General features: G+C 44.1%; 1 protein-coding gene across 1 annotated transcript; it reads left to right on the top strand.

Annotated features, from left to right (window-relative positions):
- The first annotated feature begins 14326 nt into the window (after positions 1–14326).
- Positions 14327–17871, top strand: LOC128325739 (serine/threonine-protein kinase haspin-like). Its single transcript, XM_053251446.1, has one exon. The coding sequence runs from the start codon at positions 14345–14347 to the stop codon at positions 17198–17200; it is 2856 nt and encodes a 951-aa protein (XP_053107421.1). The 5' UTR covers positions 14327–14344; the 3' UTR covers positions 17201–17871.
- Positions 17872–18233: the final 362 nt, after the last annotated feature.

Below are 18233 nucleotides of genomic sequence, written 5' to 3'. Positions count from 1 at the left end.
CTTGAGATACCCTTTCTGACCTTGATGCCAGTTGGGGGAAGAGGGTGTATGGGTGAAGAGAAACCCATTTAGTTTTGACTTACTACTTACTCACTGAAAAGCACTGGGAAACTATGCAAGGCAAGTGTGGCCTAAGTTCTCAAACTCCTGTCATAATGTCAAACTGTTTTTTCTTACCAAACTTACTCTAAGATGCCTGATCAAAATGGCTTTCTTCTCCCTTGGGCATCAAAGAGCAACAGGATTGTTTGTGGTACTTAAAAACCATGAAAATGAAATGAACTAATAAGCAACAATGCTAAAAGTAGGTTGCTCGGTAGAAGTATACTACAAAAACATTTGTCATATCCTTTCTAAGAACTGCATATTATCCTGTCATTGTGAAGGATGATAAAGCCATATAATGACTATTAGACACTAGTGTCTTGTTCTCCTGCACTGTGCCTACACATGTAAATATACAATGGAGCTATTCACACATGCAGGCAAAACCAGACTAAGGAAGCCCAGTCCAGTTTTGCTGGCACATTAGAACTGCCAGGAGCTGTGTGGCTCCCAGTGGTGGTGCAGCAAACTTGGGCTTGGGGCACAAGGGCACCCTTAAACCAGGCTTAGTGCTTGTGTGCCGGTGCCATGCAGCTCTGTGAGTACGTGAGTAGCCTCCCGGCCAGTGCTGGGAGGATCCGTATAATGCACTTGCACAGTGCATTATAGGAATTCCAGGGACTGGGAAGATGCATCCCAGCCCCTCATCCTCCACACTGCCAGCAGTAGCCAGCAATCATCTGGGCAGGCGATCTGCCTACCCAGGATGAAGTCCTCGGTCATCTGCTGGGGAGGTAAGCATTTTGAGGCTTCCTCCCCTGCAGAGCCCTTTCTCACTGATGGTTCGTGAGAAGGGACTCTATGAGTTATTCATGATTTATGTTGTAGGCTCAATAGCCCTGCTGACATACTACTCATTTTGCCACACTGATGTTCTGAATGTTGAACTCTTAATAACCTGCCAGGTTAGAAAGTGACAGCCTTTTAGCCTCAAGCTCACATCAAGAATCCAGGGATGCTGTGGAAGCAATGACAGCCAGGGGAGGGAAGGCAGGACAAATACAAAGGGGCAGTAGGACCAGCCTGCTCTTGGCAGGCACATCTTGCTGAGAGCTGAGAAGGGCAGAACCTACCTAGTGGAAGGAGTTACAAGGAGGTGGGCATGTAGAGCCAGAAGACAGCAAGCAAGGGAGTAGGGTGGTCCTGACATGCTGGTGGAGAGAGGGCGGGGTAGGCCTAAGAATCCCAGTCTGTCTGCAGAGGTGAACTGAGGGAGGCAAAATGAGGGCTTCCTTTTAGGACAGGAAGCACAGGAAGAGGCTGTGCTGTCATGGACCTAGAGGTGCCTGCCATAAGTGGACAGCCACAATTATATCCCACAGCATTAAAGATAAAGGAACAGTCATTACTCTGTATGTGTACCTTCTGAACCTTGGGATATTTGGACTCTTGGGAACCTTAAAGATTCAATGCATTTATTTTTCATTACACCCTTGTATGCCCAGGCATATGGTTTGAGAATCACTGGCCTAGGGAAGGTAGCTGGCTGACTGGATAAAGTAGGCACGTTAAACCTGTTTACATTTACTTTTCTATGCCTTTAGCCTCCCCCACCAAAAACCAGCCCATGTGAGGGCTTCCAATGTTTCTAAAGGTACCTAAGTCCTCCAATCAAGGAAGATCAATAATTGAGTGGTGCCAATACATACACACATGGCACAATGCATTAAGAATTCATATACTTAATATTTAAGAACTTATGACAGGATAGATATGAGAACAGTCTAAATTCTGTAGGTCCCACTAAGCGGCAAATTAAGGGGAGAAAGCCAGCAATGTTAATAAGCATTAACATTAACATGTCTGAATCCTATTTATGTTATGCAAAATAAAGAGTTGGCAACTTCCTGATTCTCCAGAAGATCAATATGGAATATCCCTACCTTCCTTTCCCTTCTCTGCATTACCATAGCTTCCTTAACTTGGATAGGCTGCCTCCTTCAAAAAATAAGCCTTAAAAATGATGTCTCTCTAGCATTGCTTTGTCTGTAGCCACAGTGCATGAGGGGTTTCCCTGGCAGACAGAAATGTCTTGTGGCATCCTGTCTATTTTTAGGAGCTCTAAATCACAAAAAAGAACGGACGGGATGTTTGTTCCAGTGCTCTAGCTTTCCAGATGACACCAGTTGCCTGCATCATGCCAAGCTATACCATGAGAGAGAGAAAGCAAGAGAGCACACATTCTTGCGGTTTGTGAACTGGAAATCCTGTCAGGATGCTATTTCTGGTGTTCTGTTTGCTGTGAAGCCAGGCAACACATGGGGACTAGACAAGCTGACCAGATAGTTTGCAGCACTGAGGCATTCCAAAAGTTCCCCCTGCATTCCCCTTCAGCAGTATAACAAGGTGGTGAATTAAGTTCAAAAAGTATCAGTGGAAATAAAACCCAAGAACTGGGATCTGATCTGATCAGATAACCAAACCATTATGCTATTGTAGCAGTCTTTCAGAAACATTTCTAACATTTCATCTTACCTGTTTCTGGTATGCTGACAGTCCTGAAATCTGACTTAGATATGAATTTAACTTTTGATATCAAGGGAGAAATTAGAATTGTGTGTTAACTTTAAAACAACACCCACACTGTTGGCACATATGACAACATGCCAAATGATAATTTAGGCCTCCTTCATGCATGCACTGAGCTATGTGCAAAATGCACATAGTGTGTCCCTGTAGTTTGTTTGTGTAAAAGGGAGGTGCAAAATGTTCCAATGTTCCAATGTTTCGACTCGAAACAGGCCGTTTTGAGCCCGAAACAAAACACCCTTTAAATAAAGGGCCTGTTTCAAGATCAGAACAAAACTACCTCGTTTCAATTTGAAACTTTTGATGTTTCAGGTGCCATTTTGGAGGCCTGTTTTTCCCTTGCTGATTGGTTTTCTGGCACTGGCTTCCAATTGGCTTGCAATCCTATGGGAGTTTTGGGGAAAGGTTAAATTTTTAATTCAAAATCGCCTGCTTGCCCATTTCTTTTGTAGGTTGGGTGGTAGGTAGGGGCCATCATGCTCTACTACCCAACCCACTTTGGTGTCCCTAGGAGCGACCCATGGGGAACAATGAGGTGTTTCAAGTTTACCCATTGTTACTTATGACTGAAACACTCAAAATGTTTTGAGTTTTGTTTTGTCAAAACGACTGAGTCGACCACTGTTTTGATGAAATGTTTTGGCTGCCTGCATTTTGTTTCGAGTTTGAAACAAAACACAAAATCTATTTTGTGCACAGCATGCTCAAGTGTAGCAGCCGTTGTTCATCTGAACTGGCCCAGAGATTATCTGTCTTAGACTGGAACCCTATGCACTCTTGGGAATGAGTAGAATGTAGTGTGCATTGGGTCAGACTGCAAATGTGTTAAGTAAGAATTGAGTTTGATACATGATGCCACCTTTATTTTACTTCATGGCAAAGCCAGCTACTCCACAGAATTCTGAATTTTCAGAGTTTCTTGTTCAGGACATATGAGTTAGATAGTGTCAGACTCCCAGGGGACGAGGTGGGTTCCTAGCCCTTCTTAAACTCCAGAATGACTGGAGCAACCCCAAAAAGGTCAGCCTCAGGAACAGCCAGGAGAGGAGGTTAGCTTGTCACCTGAGTCCTCCTCCTGGCTTGCTGCATTCAGCCAGTTCTGGAGGACTCCTGGCTCCCATGCCCAGAAGCAGCCCCTTATCATCAACTGCCTTGTATTTAAATTCCCCAGTACAGAGCTGACAGGGCTTAAAGCCTGCTTCCAGTCCCGCCCCCTTCCTGGCCTTGCTTCCTGTTTCCTGCCACACCCAACCTAGCTGTCTCCTGCAGCTCTCCCTGCCTTGCTCTCTCAGTCTCAACCCCACTGAGATCTGACCAGCCTGGGCCCTTCTCATCCCCACTGCCCCCTAAAGGGAACAGAAGCCTCAGAGGAGGGATGCCATGCCCTTCTCCAGTCTCCACGGGGCCACCCAAGTGACCAGGTAACATGGCATCCTGACAGATAGGTTTGAAAACAGTTTACATGGGTAGTGTAAACATCCCTGGTTCACATTTTTACCACATGGTATCTGCCAGAATCATTAGGTATGTATGAAATACCCTGGAGCAAATGGAGAATGGGCATATTGTGAAATCACTAATTGCACCGTGGCTAAAATAAGTTGTATGTATGTAAATATAGGACCTTTTACTAATGGTCACTTTTACTAATGGGTAGTTCCACTTGGGTGAAGTATTGCAAGTATTTTGTGTGTGTGTCAAAATGCTTGCAAAATGAATCCCTGTTCTAACACTCCAAACAGTTGATTGGGCATACATGTTAAATGAAGCTGTTAGACTTTAGAATGATTGCTACAGAGCATCTTCCAAAAATCATTTCTGAAAATGATAGGCTGCCTAGATTGGGCAGACACATTCCTCCTTAAAATGTATGTTTGTATAGTAAATCTAGAAACCACTCTGAGGTTAGGTTACAGCTATTGGGATTAGTGGGCGCCTCGTGGGCAGCTATAGGTTTGTGGAATGGAGCTGAGCTGATGTCAGAATTATGAATTAGGTTCCTTCTGGTTCCAATGGGGTAAACCTCAGAACAGTTTATACACTTATGCTAAGTGTTCCTAAAATACAGGGTATTTATTTAAAACATGCATATAAAGTGTAATACCCCCCAAGTAAAGGTTGTCTGCCTAAGCATCCAGTAGGAAACAATCTTGGACGTTATAAATGGGGTGCAGAGCTTGATTTGCTGCGGAACTTCAGGGTGACAGCACTCGTTCCTGTCAGGTTATTGGTGTGGAAGGAAGTATCACAGAAATACCACACAAATTCATTATGTTGTTTGGTGAGTAGGCAGGACTTGATTAAGGGCAACAGAAATGAAGCATCTAGTTGACATATGCATTAAAAATAGGATATAGGAATTGTCAGTAGGAATGAATGGACACCTCAGTTCATTCTGTTACTGCTCAGTGGATCTACATTTTGTTTCTTCTCCCTTCCAATTAAATGTGGAGAATTTATTTCTATACCGCCCAAAATTTGTGTTTCTGGGTGGTTTACAATTAATTCAAAAACAAGCACATTTGCAATTTCCTGCAGCTTTAGCTTCTTTCCATCTGTTCTTATCTTTCCCCACATTTACCAATATACAGGAACAATGCTGGAACATTGTGACTGAAGGGAGAATCACATGAGTACATCCATGTTCCTTTCTGTTCTGTGATATATGCGCTATGTACAGAAACCCTTAAGAGGTTTTCCCACAGATCTTGGAAACCTGCTTTCCTTTAGGGAAGTGTTAGGAGGAAGTTGCTAAATAGGCAACAGTTCTACCTCTGTTTGTGAGGATTGGGCCTTTCGGAGTCAGATCTCTAGTTATCCTGGACAGACAGATCAATCAACTGGTATTATTTTAATACATGCTTGAGTTAAATTAATGAGGCTTCAGTTAGAGTACTGTTCTTATATTCTACATTATCAATATGCACAGGACCAGAGGCATATCTAGGGAAAATAGCGCCTAGGGCAAGCACTGAAATTGCACCCCTGTCCAAACATCTAACACCCATCTTTCAGATAACTTTATTTCTTGTTTACACAGTCAGACAGGAGTTATTGACTGGTTTGTTTTATCCAGACATCGAGTCCTTCCCAAGGACCTGGGATGCCAGAATTTTATTGTCAATGTTGTTGCTGTTGTCTAGTCCAAACTCCATTGCTATATTGCTACTGAATATACGGACAGTGTTTAGCAGTGATTCGATTTCTGACTGGGACTTTCCATACAACTTCAGATCGTCCATGTACAGCAGATGGTTGATTTGACTTGATGTTTTAGATGTTTGGTATCCGAGACCTGTTTTATTTAGTATTTGTGAAAGTGGGGTCATGGCGATTACAAACAACAGAGGGGATAGTGAGTCCCCTTGGAAAATGCCTCTTCTAATGCTAACCTGTCCAAGTGTCTCGCCATTGATTGTTAACTGTGTACTCCACATGCTCATTGCTTTTTAAATAAATATCTGAATGTTTTTGCTGACACCAGTCGTTTCTAAACATTTTAGTATCCATGTGTGAGGCAATGAATCGAAGACTTTCTTGTAGTCAATCCATGCAACACTTAGATTGGTTTTTCTTCTCTTGCAACTTTCTAAAATCATTTTGTCAATCAGCAGCTGGTCTTTTGTGCCTCTGGTGTTCAGGCAATTTCCTTTCTGTTCAACTGGAAGCTGTTTGTTAGTAAATAAGTGTTGCATCACTTCATCTGCTATTATTCCAGTTAATAATTTGAATATGGTTGGCAGGCAGGTTATCGGTCTATAATTACTTGGAACTACACCTTTTGCTAGGTCTTTCATGATGAGATGAGTTTTCCCAGTTGTTAGCCATTGTTCAATATCACCTCCTTGCAAAATGTGATTGAACTGTTTTGATAGTTGTTTATGAAGGCTTGTTAGGTGTTTAAGCCAAAAGCCATGCAGTTCATCGTCGCCTGGAGCAGTCCAATTTTTAATTTTCTTTGCTCTTTCACTTATTAATTCTGGTGTTATTATTAGATCTTGCATTTGTTGGTTACATTTTTTGACCTCTTTCATCCAGCCTGCTTTTTTATTATAATCTATTGGATTGTCCCATAATTTCCCCCAGAATTGCACTGTTTCTTCTTTATTTGGTGTTTCTAGGTTTCTTGCAGTTTCTCCTTCTATGCTTTGGTAGAAACGTCTCTGATTCGACTGGAATTGGAGATTCTGCCTGTGTTGTGTAGTTCTGGCTTCATATCTGCTAATCTTCTTTGACACTGCTGTTATTTGCTGCTTTATTATTTCCAGGACTTTTCTAATTTTCCTTGAATCTAGGTGGTATTTTTGGATCAGATACTGCTTGGTGTTTTCATTCTTCAGCTTCTTGTCTTTCATATCTTTCAATTTACTAGCATCTGATCTAAGCCTGGAGATTTTATTTTCTAATCTAAACATCCATTTAGGTGATGTACTACATTCTTTTTTTACAGGTCCACTGATCTTATATCCGAGCTCTTGTGTTGTTGTTGTTGTTGCACTGTACATTAGTTGGTTTGTTTCTTGCAAATTATTGGCTGTTATTTTTGCAAATGCAGCATTGACATCTTTTAATACCTGAGCAAGTTGTTTTTTGGCAACTGTTTTTAGAGCTGGAAGTCGAATCCTGGTGGTTGTTTGGTTCATGTGCTCAGTTATTTTTTTGCTTTAGTTCTTGTTGCTTTTCTGTTAAACGGCATTTGGGTTTTTGAGGTAAAGGCAAAGGGGAGGTTGCCTGGTTTTGATTTTGAAACAGTTCAGCAAAAGTGGTATCCTCTATTTCCAACACCTCCTCCACCTGCGCCTGAGCAACTTCTTCAGTTGATGGTAATTCTTCTTCCATATCTTGAGCCTGTGTTGCTCTTTGCAGTTCTTCCAGCTCAACTCTTGTGAATACTTTATTTCTTATTATGAATCTTCTCTGGTCTGCTAGACTTTGTTCTGTTGTTGTTGTTGTTGTTGTTGTTATTAATTCAATTTCTATACCGCCCTTCCAAAAATGGCTCAGGGTGGTTTATACAGAGAAATAATAAATAAATAAGATGGATGGATCCCTGTCCCCAAAGGGCTCACAATCTAAAAGAAACATAAGATAGACACCAGCAACAGTCATTGGAAGTACTGTGCCAGGGGTGGATAGAGTTCTCCCCCTGCTAAATAAAGAGAATCACCATGTTAAAAGGTGCCTCTTTGCCAAGTTAGCATGGGCTTTACCATAGTATCAGCTCAAGAATACAAGTCAAGCTTGTTAATCTTTTAATATTTCAAAAACTATTTAGCAGTGGACGTAGCCAGACCAAAAAATGCTGGAAAACTACACATTTCAGTATGCTGGGGCTAATGAAATACCCAAATACTATGTGGAAGTGTACTTAGAAAACTAAACAGAAGTGCCTGTCTAATTCTCTACTATGCATTGTTGCATCACTATTTCATAAGTTTTAAAAATAAATGGAGAATTTGGCTTTTCCCAGATACTCTGAAAATAATTAAAGGATATGCAGAGTAAACTGTGTCACTGCTTGGAATATATTCTAGTATTTCATAAAGACAGTTAAAATGAGAGAAAGAGAGCAAGAAACTCCCAGTGGCCTTAATACTAAGGATTTCACACTGATTCAAAGACAAACTCACCATTAATAGCCATATTATTAAGACATCACATTTAACTCATTTATCACAAGAAGCAAAGTAAGAGCAAATGAATACAATCCTAGCTCATAAGCTTCAGCTCAGTATTCACAAGCCCTGATTCTCTGTACATAGTGCCAAACTGAATATGTGTAGAGTGACTTATATTATATTAAATTTTTAAAAAATATTTTTACCTGTAGCCCCTTTGGGGGGCTTCCTAAAGGCCATTGGGGGGGGGTCTGCAAAGGTTCCCCCTCCCACCGCCAGCCTCTTAATTCACCGCCGCAGCCTGTCCTGGGCTGATTTTCAGGCCTGTTTGGGCCTGCAAAGATTGGCGTAGTAGCCATTTTGGAGGCTGCCACACATGCTCAAATTTATTGTTAAATTTGAATTTATATACCACCTAAAATGACCACCAAAAACAAAATGGCCACCACACATGTTCAAATGGCCTCTGAAAGGCCCTAGGCCATGTGAGGCCTCACATGGACCATTTGAGCATGTGCGCTGGCCATTTATATATATATATATATATATATATATATATATATATATATATATATATGGCTTCCCAAAACAAAATGGCTGCCGCGCATGCTCAAATGGCCTCTGTGAGGCCTGGCATGGCCTAGGGCCTTGCAGAGGCCATTTGAGCATGCGTGGTGGCCATTTTGTTTTTGTTGGCCATTTTTTAATTTTTTTTAATTTAAAAAAATGGCACCCCCCTTCAAGTGGTGGCTGGGGCACATGCCCTGCCTGCCCCACCCTAGATACACCCCTGCACAGGACACACTCATGCCTGTTAGGGTAGGAATGAAATGAAGAAAGTTAAAGCTATGGTAAACTGTGCATCATGTGTGGGGGTCTCTACAAAGTCTGGGAGGAAATAGAAATAGCAAATTCTGAACAGAGACAGTGCTCCAAAAATGGAAAAAGACAAGACAAGACCAAGTAATTTGGATTTCCAAAGTCCAGTGAGAAGTTTCAGGGCCAGCTTGCTAAGGAGGAGTGGTAAGGTGACTGCCTCAGGTGGCAGATTGGTGGAGGCAGCTGCTTAGCTCTTTTCACCAGCTTGCTGCTCAGGCCACCTACTTCAGTGACCACCTCATTAATGGGTGGGCGAGCCGGAGGCAGGGTGCCGGCACTTGTGGGGGAAGACCAAGTGGGGGCAGACCTGGAAAGGGACAATTGGTGCACTTTATGTGCCCTGGCGATAGCAGTGAGGTGTTGGCTCATCAAGTGGCCTCAGGCACCAGGGAAGAAGGCTAGAGCCAGATCTGATAAAGTAAGTTGGGGACAATGTTGGTAGTATCTGTAATGGTCATTTTCGTACAGCATTGCCACTTAGCCAGGCCTCATGGACTGCACAGCATAGAATCAATTTGCACATGCTAAAGTATACAGAAATAACAAGTACTTACTTCTGGAAGAGGTGGCAACTGAGTGCTATACTTGGAATTCTACTATGCACTGGTTGGCCTAAGTATGAAATGGTTTTTGTGTAACCATCATGTAAGCCTAGGTGTTAATTGACTGATGTAATTTGCAAGCCTGCCTTGCTGCAGCTATTCCCAAAGTATTTGTCTTCAAGTATGAAATATTATTGTATTGGAATACATTGAAGCCTGTGTCTCCAAACTACATTTAAGCTCCCACAGATTCTGAGAGACACATGCTGGTAGGAAGACCTTACTCATGCATCCAGACAACAGTTATTTATATGTACTGTATACATCTGTTTAACTTTTATAGTAAAAAAGAGAGACTCGGCAAAGTTTAGGCTTGCAACAAAAGCTTGATTGAACTGAGCAATACCCAGAATGAAGCACAGTGCTGTTTGCCTGGAAAACAGTCTCCCTTGCCTTCAGAGAACCTGCTCTACAGTTACATTGGAAGCCATATACTGAGTCAGACCATTAGGCTATATAGCTCAGTATTGTCGACACAGACTGGCAGCAGCTTCTCCAAGGTTGCAGGCAAGAATCTCTCTGAGCCCTAACTTGGAGAAGCCAGAGAGGGGACTTGAAACCTTCTGCTCTTCCAAGAGCTGCTCCACCCCCTGAGGGGAATATCTTACAGTGCTGACATGTGGTCTCCTATTCAAATACAACCAGGGCGGACCCCGGGGGGTGGGGGACAAGTCATGCTTGCTACCACAAGACTAGTTCTTCTCTCTGTTCCATAGAGGCAAGGAGCCTCTATCTTGCGAGTTCCATTAAAAGAAGTTTTATCTTCCCTATTTTACTACAACAACAACAACAACAACACATCACCACCTAATACACTACAATGCCCTTCCCATGCCTATGTACAGATTTTCCTAAATTTGATCTAAGTTGGAGGTTTTAAATTTATTAGATTACAAGTCTTTGAGGTATTCTTGTCATATTGGAACTTTCATATGCAAAGTCTCCCTTTCATATGCAACCAGGGCAGACCCTGCTTAGCTAAGGGGACAAGTCATGGTTGCTACCACAAGAACAGCTCAATCTGGCCACAAACCATTGATCATGTCAATGGTTTGAATATGTAGCCTTTCAGTTGCAGTGCTTGTGGGGAGGGACCGATTTCTTTATTATCCCTGCTCAGCTGCTGTACCTGCTCACTTTTGCTAGTAGTCCTTGTGGAGAACACTGAAAGGGATTCTATGGAAAGAGAGAATACAAATATGATGAATTTTTATATACCCCTTTTCAACAAAAGTTCCCAAAGCAGATTGATTGATTGATTGATTGATTGATTGATTGATTGATTGATTAAGAGCCGTCAAGTTGGTGTCAACTCTTAGCGGCCACATAGATAGATTCTCTCCAGGATTATCTGTCTTCAACTTGACCTTTAAGGTCTCTCAGTGATGCACTCATTGCTGTCATAATCAAGTCCATCCACCATGCTGCTAGTTGTCCTCATCTTCTCTTTCCTTCAACTTTTCCAAGCATTATGGACTTCTCTAGGGAGCTGTGTTTCGCATAATGTGTCTGAATTATGATAGTTTGAGCCTGGTCATTTGTGCCTCGAGTGAAAATTCTGAATTGATTTGTTCTATGATCCATTTGTTTGTTTTCCTGGCTGTCCATGGTATCCTGAAAAGTCTTCTCCAGCACCAGAGTTCAAAAACATCAATACTTTTTCTGTCTTGCTTCTTCAAAGTCCAGCTTTCACATCCATAGAGTGTCACAGGGATTACCATTGTCGGAACGATTCTAATCTTTGTCGGTATAGACATGTCACAGCATCTAAATATCCTTTCCAAGGCCTTCATTGCAACCCTACCAAGTGCTAGTCTGCAGCGTATTTCTTGACTGCTGGACCCTTTACTGTTGATGGTCAATCCTAAAAGGCAGAAGCTATCCACCACTTCAAGGTCTTCATTGTCAGTTCTGAGGCTGGTTGCTGTACCCGTTGTCATTAGTCTAGTCTTCTTTACATTTAGTCATAGTCCCATTTTTTATTGTGCTCCTTGACTTTCATTCCTAGAGTTTGCAGATCATCCGCATTCTCAGTTATCAGAGTGGTGTCATCAGCGTAGTGCAGGTTATTGATGTTTCTTCCTCCAACTTTAAAACCACACCCATCTTCTTCCAATCCAGTTTCTCTCAATATATGTTCAGCATATAAGTTGAATAAATAAGGAGAAAGTATACAGCCTTGTCTTACTCCTTTGCTGATCTGGAACCAGTCTGTTTCACCATGTTCCGTCTGGACTGTGGCTTCCTGTCCTGTGTATAGGTTTCTCATGAGAACAATGAGATGTTCTGGGATGCCCATTTTCCCAAGGGTATTCCGCAACCTGACATGTTTGATGCAATCGAAGGCTTTTCTGTTGTCAATAAAGCACATATTGACTTCTTTTTGGTATTCTTTGGTTTTCCCAATTATCCAGCATGCATCAGCAATGATGTCTCTTGTTCCTCAGCCTTTTCTGAAACCAGCTTGAACATCTGGCATTTCCCTTTCCATGTAGGACTCTAATCTGCGTTGGATGACCCTGAGCATTATTTTGCTAGCATGTGAAATGACGGATATTGTGCGATGGTTTGCACAATCTGTTAAGTCTCCTTTCTTTGGTATGGGTATGTAAAGTGACCTCTTCCAATTTGTTGGCCACTGTGTCATTCTCCAAATTTGCTGGCATTGTTTGGTTGGAGCCTTGACTGATTCTTCTTCCGTTGCCTGCCATATTTCTGTAGCTATGCCATCAATTCCTGTAGCGCTCTGACTTGGTGATGAATGGAGTGCTGATCTAACTTCATCTTCCCGTACTAGAGGTTCTTGCAAATAGGGAATATCTTCTAGAGTATCTTGGATGCTGATGTCCCTGCGGTACAGATTTTCAGTATACTCCTTCCATCTCTGTTTGATCTTCTCTGAGTCAGTTACTAACCTCCCTCTGAGTTCAGAGATCTTTTGGAAAACTTGCCTTGTTTTCCCATGTCTATTTCCATCCTCAAGGTCTTTACAGATGTCATTGTAACACTGTTCCTTATCTCTTCTAACAGCTTTCTGAAATTCCCTATTAAGTTCCTTCCTGAGGTCTTTATCTTTCTTGACTTTGGCTTCTCTCCTCTTCTTGGCAATTTCCACCGTCCATTCTGACATCTATTTTGCTTTCTTCTGTTTCTTGGTCTTTGGCAGTCACTTTTTGTATTTGACCTTAATAACTTGATTTCATTCCACAGTTCCTCTGGTTTCCTATCAACGTGGTTCAGAACTTCAAAGCAGTTCTTGATGGTCTCCTTGAAAATGGTGGGTACACTCTTAAGATCATATCGTGGAAGCTAGATAACTTTGATTTACCGCTTTAGCTTGACTTGGAACTTGCACATGAACAGTTTGTAATCTGTTCCACAATCGGCCCCCGGCCATGTCTTTGCTGTTATAACTGAGCTCTTCTACCTCCTTGCACCAATCATGTAATCAATTTGATTTCTGTGTTCTCCATCTGGTGATGTCCAGGTGTATAGCTGCCGCTTTGGTTGTTTGAAGAATGTGTTAGCAATGAAGAGATCATTGGCTTAGCAGAAACTAATAAGTCGTTCTCCTGCTTTGTTTCTGTTTCCTAGGCCAAAAATTGACTGAATCAGAAAGAAGTAACATATGTTGTTGTTGTGGATGGATTCTTGAGAGCCCCTGGGGAGTTTCTGGTAGTCATGGCTGGTGTGCCTCATTGCTGTGTTGGATACAGAGATGACTCAGGTGACTGACACAATCAGGTGTGCTCTTATACTGGATTCAGTGGGTTTACTGGGAATGCAGGTGGTAGAAAACTGAAAATGATTTGGAGTGAAACAGCTAATAGCTCATCTTAGAGATTGATACCTGTAGCTGAAAACTGATATTGCTTGATGCTACTACTAGATGTTTATGACCAGAGACAAAAATGAAAATACCTAAAGTCATTTCATATGAAGCAGACAACTAGATGTTTTAGCTAAACTCTCAAAAGCTTTGTGGTTGACTCAGCAAACCCTGAATAATCAGGGGTGTAACTATAATAAGGCAAGGGGAGACAGTTGTCTGGGGGCCCACTGCCTTGGGGGGGCCCCTCAGAGGCAAGTCACATGACTGACTCCTCCCAGCCACGCAGGTGCCCGGGCTTCCTTCAATTGTATTCCTCCTCCGAAATTGATGTGAAGACCTGGAGCTACCAGAACAGCATGTCTTTCTCTAGTACCATTAAATGACTTGCATTGTCCACAATTTACAAAACCTTTTGAAAAATAATTTAGGATGATGTTCTATTGTGGCACATAGGATAGATATAGATATAGATATAGATATAGATATAGATATAGATATAGATATAGATATAGATATAGATATAGATATAGATATAGATATAGATATAGATATAGATATAGATATAGATATAGATATAGATATAACCTAACTATGCTTTTTGTTACCACTATTCAGCCTCATTCAGTCCCGCGAGAGCGCAGTTTGAAATGGCGGCGGGCGCGCTCGGAGGCGGCCCGCCTCGGCCCGCCTGAGCAGGAAAAGGAGCGACCCGCCCGCCCATTTCCGGCCGCCGCCTCCCTCCCCCCCCCGCCAGGCCTGGCCAGTCCCGGCCCGCTCGCATGGAGACGCACCGGCCGCGGCTGCTGAGGACCTACGCGGGGCCGCGGGAGCAGGGCGGGCCGAGGCTGAGGCTCCTGCCGCCCTCGGCCCCCTGGATCTCGCCCCAGGCGGACCCCCGGCGCCTCTTCAGCACCAGCTCCTCCTCGGGGGCGGCCTCCTCCCTCTCCCGGGACGACGACGACGACTCCGATTTCCAGCCTCCCAAGAGACTCACGAGGGCCCGGAGGCAGCAGAAGCGGCAGCAGCAGCCCAGAAGGAAGTGCAAGAAGGGGGGCAAAGAGAACCAAGCCCCACATGTAGGGGGCAGCAGCAGCAGCAGCCCCCCAAGGGCCTGCTTGGCGGCCCCCACCTTGCTATGGAAGAACATCACTCGGCGCCCACACCAGAAGAAGAGGGGGAAGCCACCGCCCCTCATCAAGGCCCGCCTGGGGCGGGGAAGCACGTCCCCACTGCTGTGCAGTACGCCTGAGCCGCCCCTCCTGACGCCAGTGGCAAAAGAGGGGCTGCTGCAAGAGGGAGAGCGCCCCCTGCAGGGGAGCGGCCCTGTTTCGGACTCTGTTTTGTGCGTCTGCTGCTCTCCGCGCGAGGTCCTGTGGGAGAGTAGCCACGCCACGCCCAATGCCCTCTCTGAGTTGAGCTTGCTGAAGATGGATGGGGTCCCGGTCGCTCAGGAGATGGGGGGCAGCTTTGAGCTCTTTTCCAAGGAAGGTCCCACGGGCCTGCAGCTGAAGTCTCCTCGTGAGGTTCCCAGGACGCAGCCTCCACCCTCACCGGTGTCTCAGACGTACCTCAGCTGGTCTCCTTGCTCACCCATTGCCTTGCAACCCCCTAATATCTGGGGCAAGTCAGAAGCATCCACAGGAAACAGGAAAGGGCTCAACATCTCACCAGAAAACTTGGCATCACCCACCCCTAACCAGCTGGCATGCCATCCTCTTCAAGCTGCCGATAAAGATGATGACCAAGAGCTGCCAGTGTCACCCAAAACAGGCATGACACCATCAAGCCCGTCTCAGGGAGCTCTCCAGCTACAAGCCAGAATCTGCAATGACAAGATTGCCCTCTTTTTGCCCAGAGATGCAACGCCTCTTCCAAGCAAGAGACAGCGGACCTCTGCCCAAATGGCTGCCAGTCCTGAGAAGGCAGCTGGTGATCTAAACGGAGAGCTGTCAGAAGAGGGGAGTGACTTCAGCATTGACCACAGCAGCCCCCAGCTTCAGCCTATTGTGGTTTTGGACAACCAGGTGGTGCCCAACTGGCTGGCTAGTCAATCCACCAGAAAGCAGGCCACTGGCCACAGTTCTCAGAAGAAGGGATACAACTTGCAGTCAGGTTCCTCCTGTGTCCTGCCTGAAGTCTCTGGCACCCGGAGTAAGAGTCAGGTGGTCCCCACCTGTAATCCTGGAGGCACTATTAAAAAAGCATGTATCAGTGGATTCAGCTGCAGCCGGTGGAGGCCACAAGGTAGAGCTAAGCACAAGAAAAAGGCAGAATGGAAAGAACAGGCTGATCCCTCTTTCCTGCAGCAGTGTCTCAAGTGGAATGAGAAAGAGGAGGATCTTCCTTTGTCTCTTCTGTCTCCAGACTGCTCCTTGCTCAAGAACTCTTCATGGTGGCGCAGAATCCGTGCCTCTTTTTCCCTCCATAAGAAAAAGAAAATTCTCACTGAGGTGGAAAGTTTCAATGCTAATACTTCTGTCAAGTCCTCTGTGTCAGAAGCCCCCAAGACCCCCTTCACTCAAAAACTGGGCTATTCCATTTGTCCTTCCTCTTCAATGGTCCTCCTGTCATCCATGACCTCTTTTTCGACTCCGGAGGTGACGCTGACAGATGCTGAAAAAGTGTATAGGGAATGCCAGCAGGAGGGACCCATCTCCTTTGAGGAGTGCATCCCTCCAGATAAGATGCAAAAGTGTCAGAAAGTTGGGGAAGGCGTTTTTGGGGAGGTCTTTAGGACAGAAGGTGAGAGAGGAGCCGTGGCTTTGAAAATAATTCCCATTGAGGGGAGCGTCCGAGTCAACGGGGAGGCTCAGAAGACCTTCAGTGAGATCCTACCGGAGATAATCATTTCAAAAGAGCTCAGCCTTTTGGCCGATGAGGAGGCTAACCAAACTACTGGGTTTATTAGTCTGTATTCGGCATACTGTATTCAAGGATCCTACCCCGAGCATCTCCTGAAAGCCTGGGATGAATACCATAGGCTGAGCGAGTCTGAAAATGACCGACCAGACTTCTTTGGGGACCAACAGCTCTTCATGGTCCTGGAGTTTGAGTTTGGTGGCAGCAATCTGGAGAACATGCGGAACCGGCAGTTGAGCTCCATGGCTGCAGCTAGGAGTATCTTGCACCAGCTCACTGCTTCTCTGGCCGTGGCTGAGAAGGCGCTCCACTTTGAGCACCGTGACCTGCACTGGGGGAACGTCCTGGTCAAAAAGACCAACCTGAAGGAGTTGAGTTTTACACTGAGTGGGGAAACCCACACCTTTCCCACTCACGGCATCCTTGTGAACATCATAGACTACACCTTCTCCAGGTTGGAGAAAGACGGCCTGACCGTCTACTGCGACCTCTCCACCGACGAAGAGGTGTTCCAAGGGAGAGGGGATTATCAGTTTGACATTTACCGCAAGATGAGAGAGGAGAACGAGAACAACTGGGCTGACTACTTTCCCCACAGCAATGTCCTGTGGCTGCACTATCTCGCGGACAAACTCTTGAAAGAGGTCTCTTATAAGAACAAGGTTACAACGGCCTCCATGAGGCAGGTGCAGCAACAACTCCAGCTGTTCTCCAAAGAGGTGCTTGGCTACCGAACTGCCACAGACCTACTGAACTCAAGCACCTTTTTCCACTGACTAAGCTGGGCTTGGGGTTGCAAACTGGGATTTTTTTTTTTTAAGGTGCTTTTTGAAACCGTTTAAAAAATAATTTGGGAGAGAAGGTGTTGTTTTACTCTCCAAATGTTCTGACCACCTTTTGGGATTATGCAGAAACAGCAACACTTTTTTCTTTCAATTGTATTGGCTTATGTTTTAATGGATTTCAGCCTCAATGCGTTTTCCCCCAAAACCTGTGAATTCAACATTTAAAAGTGTTTGTTTGAAAGCATTTTAATCTGGGCCAGGGTTTCTTGGCCTTGGGCCCCCGGATGTAGTTGGATTGCAATTTCCAGAATCCCCGGCCACAAAGGCCATGGGGATTCTGGGAGTTGTGGTCCGGCAGTGTCTGGGGGGGCCGGGGTTGAGGAACCCTGACCTAACCTTTTCATTTGTTTTTAGCGTCTTGAAGTTTTCTTGCTTATTTTGAAAAACATTTCCAGGTCTTTATATTTTACTGTGTTTATGGCTTAAATAGTGGCTTATACAACAAATCTGTTGTATTGTTTTTATGGCTGTTTTTATATGTTTTTAGCTTGATGTTTTTTATTGCTTTTTATTGTATGTTTTAATTTTTGTAAACCGCCTTGGGGTTGTTTTTTTAACGAAAGGCGGTATAGAAATGTAAAAATAAATAAATAAATAAATAAAAAAAATAAAATTTAAGATTTCTTTACTTCATGAACTGAGCTTCAGTGGGAGGGGGCATTTTAAAATCTTGTCTCTGGGCCCACTCCAACCTTGCTATGCCCCTGAAAGTCATGAAGATCCTGGGCCAGTTAAATTATCAAATATGCTTCCTAGAGGACCTTATTGAAGAGGACCTTATTGAAGATGCCCAGTTGGTAATGATTCCATTAGGTAATTGAAACAATTATTATTTATATTGTTATGTCCAGGACATATGTGTTAGGAAACAGTCCACCAGGAGATGAGGAACCAGGAAGCAACTTTGGGGCAAACTCATCCAGAGTCTATAAGAAACAGGAGCTAGGTAGCGAGTCCAACAGGA

Source organism: Hemicordylus capensis, chromosome 5 (assembly GCF_027244095.1).
Source record: "Hemicordylus capensis ecotype Gifberg chromosome 5, rHemCap1.1.pri, whole genome shotgun sequence".
Taxonomy (NCBI): domain Eukaryota; kingdom Metazoa; phylum Chordata; class Lepidosauria; order Squamata; family Cordylidae; genus Hemicordylus; species Hemicordylus capensis.
The sequence above is the reverse complement of the archived record's forward strand: the minus strand, read 5'-3'. Positions and strand labels throughout refer to the sequence as shown.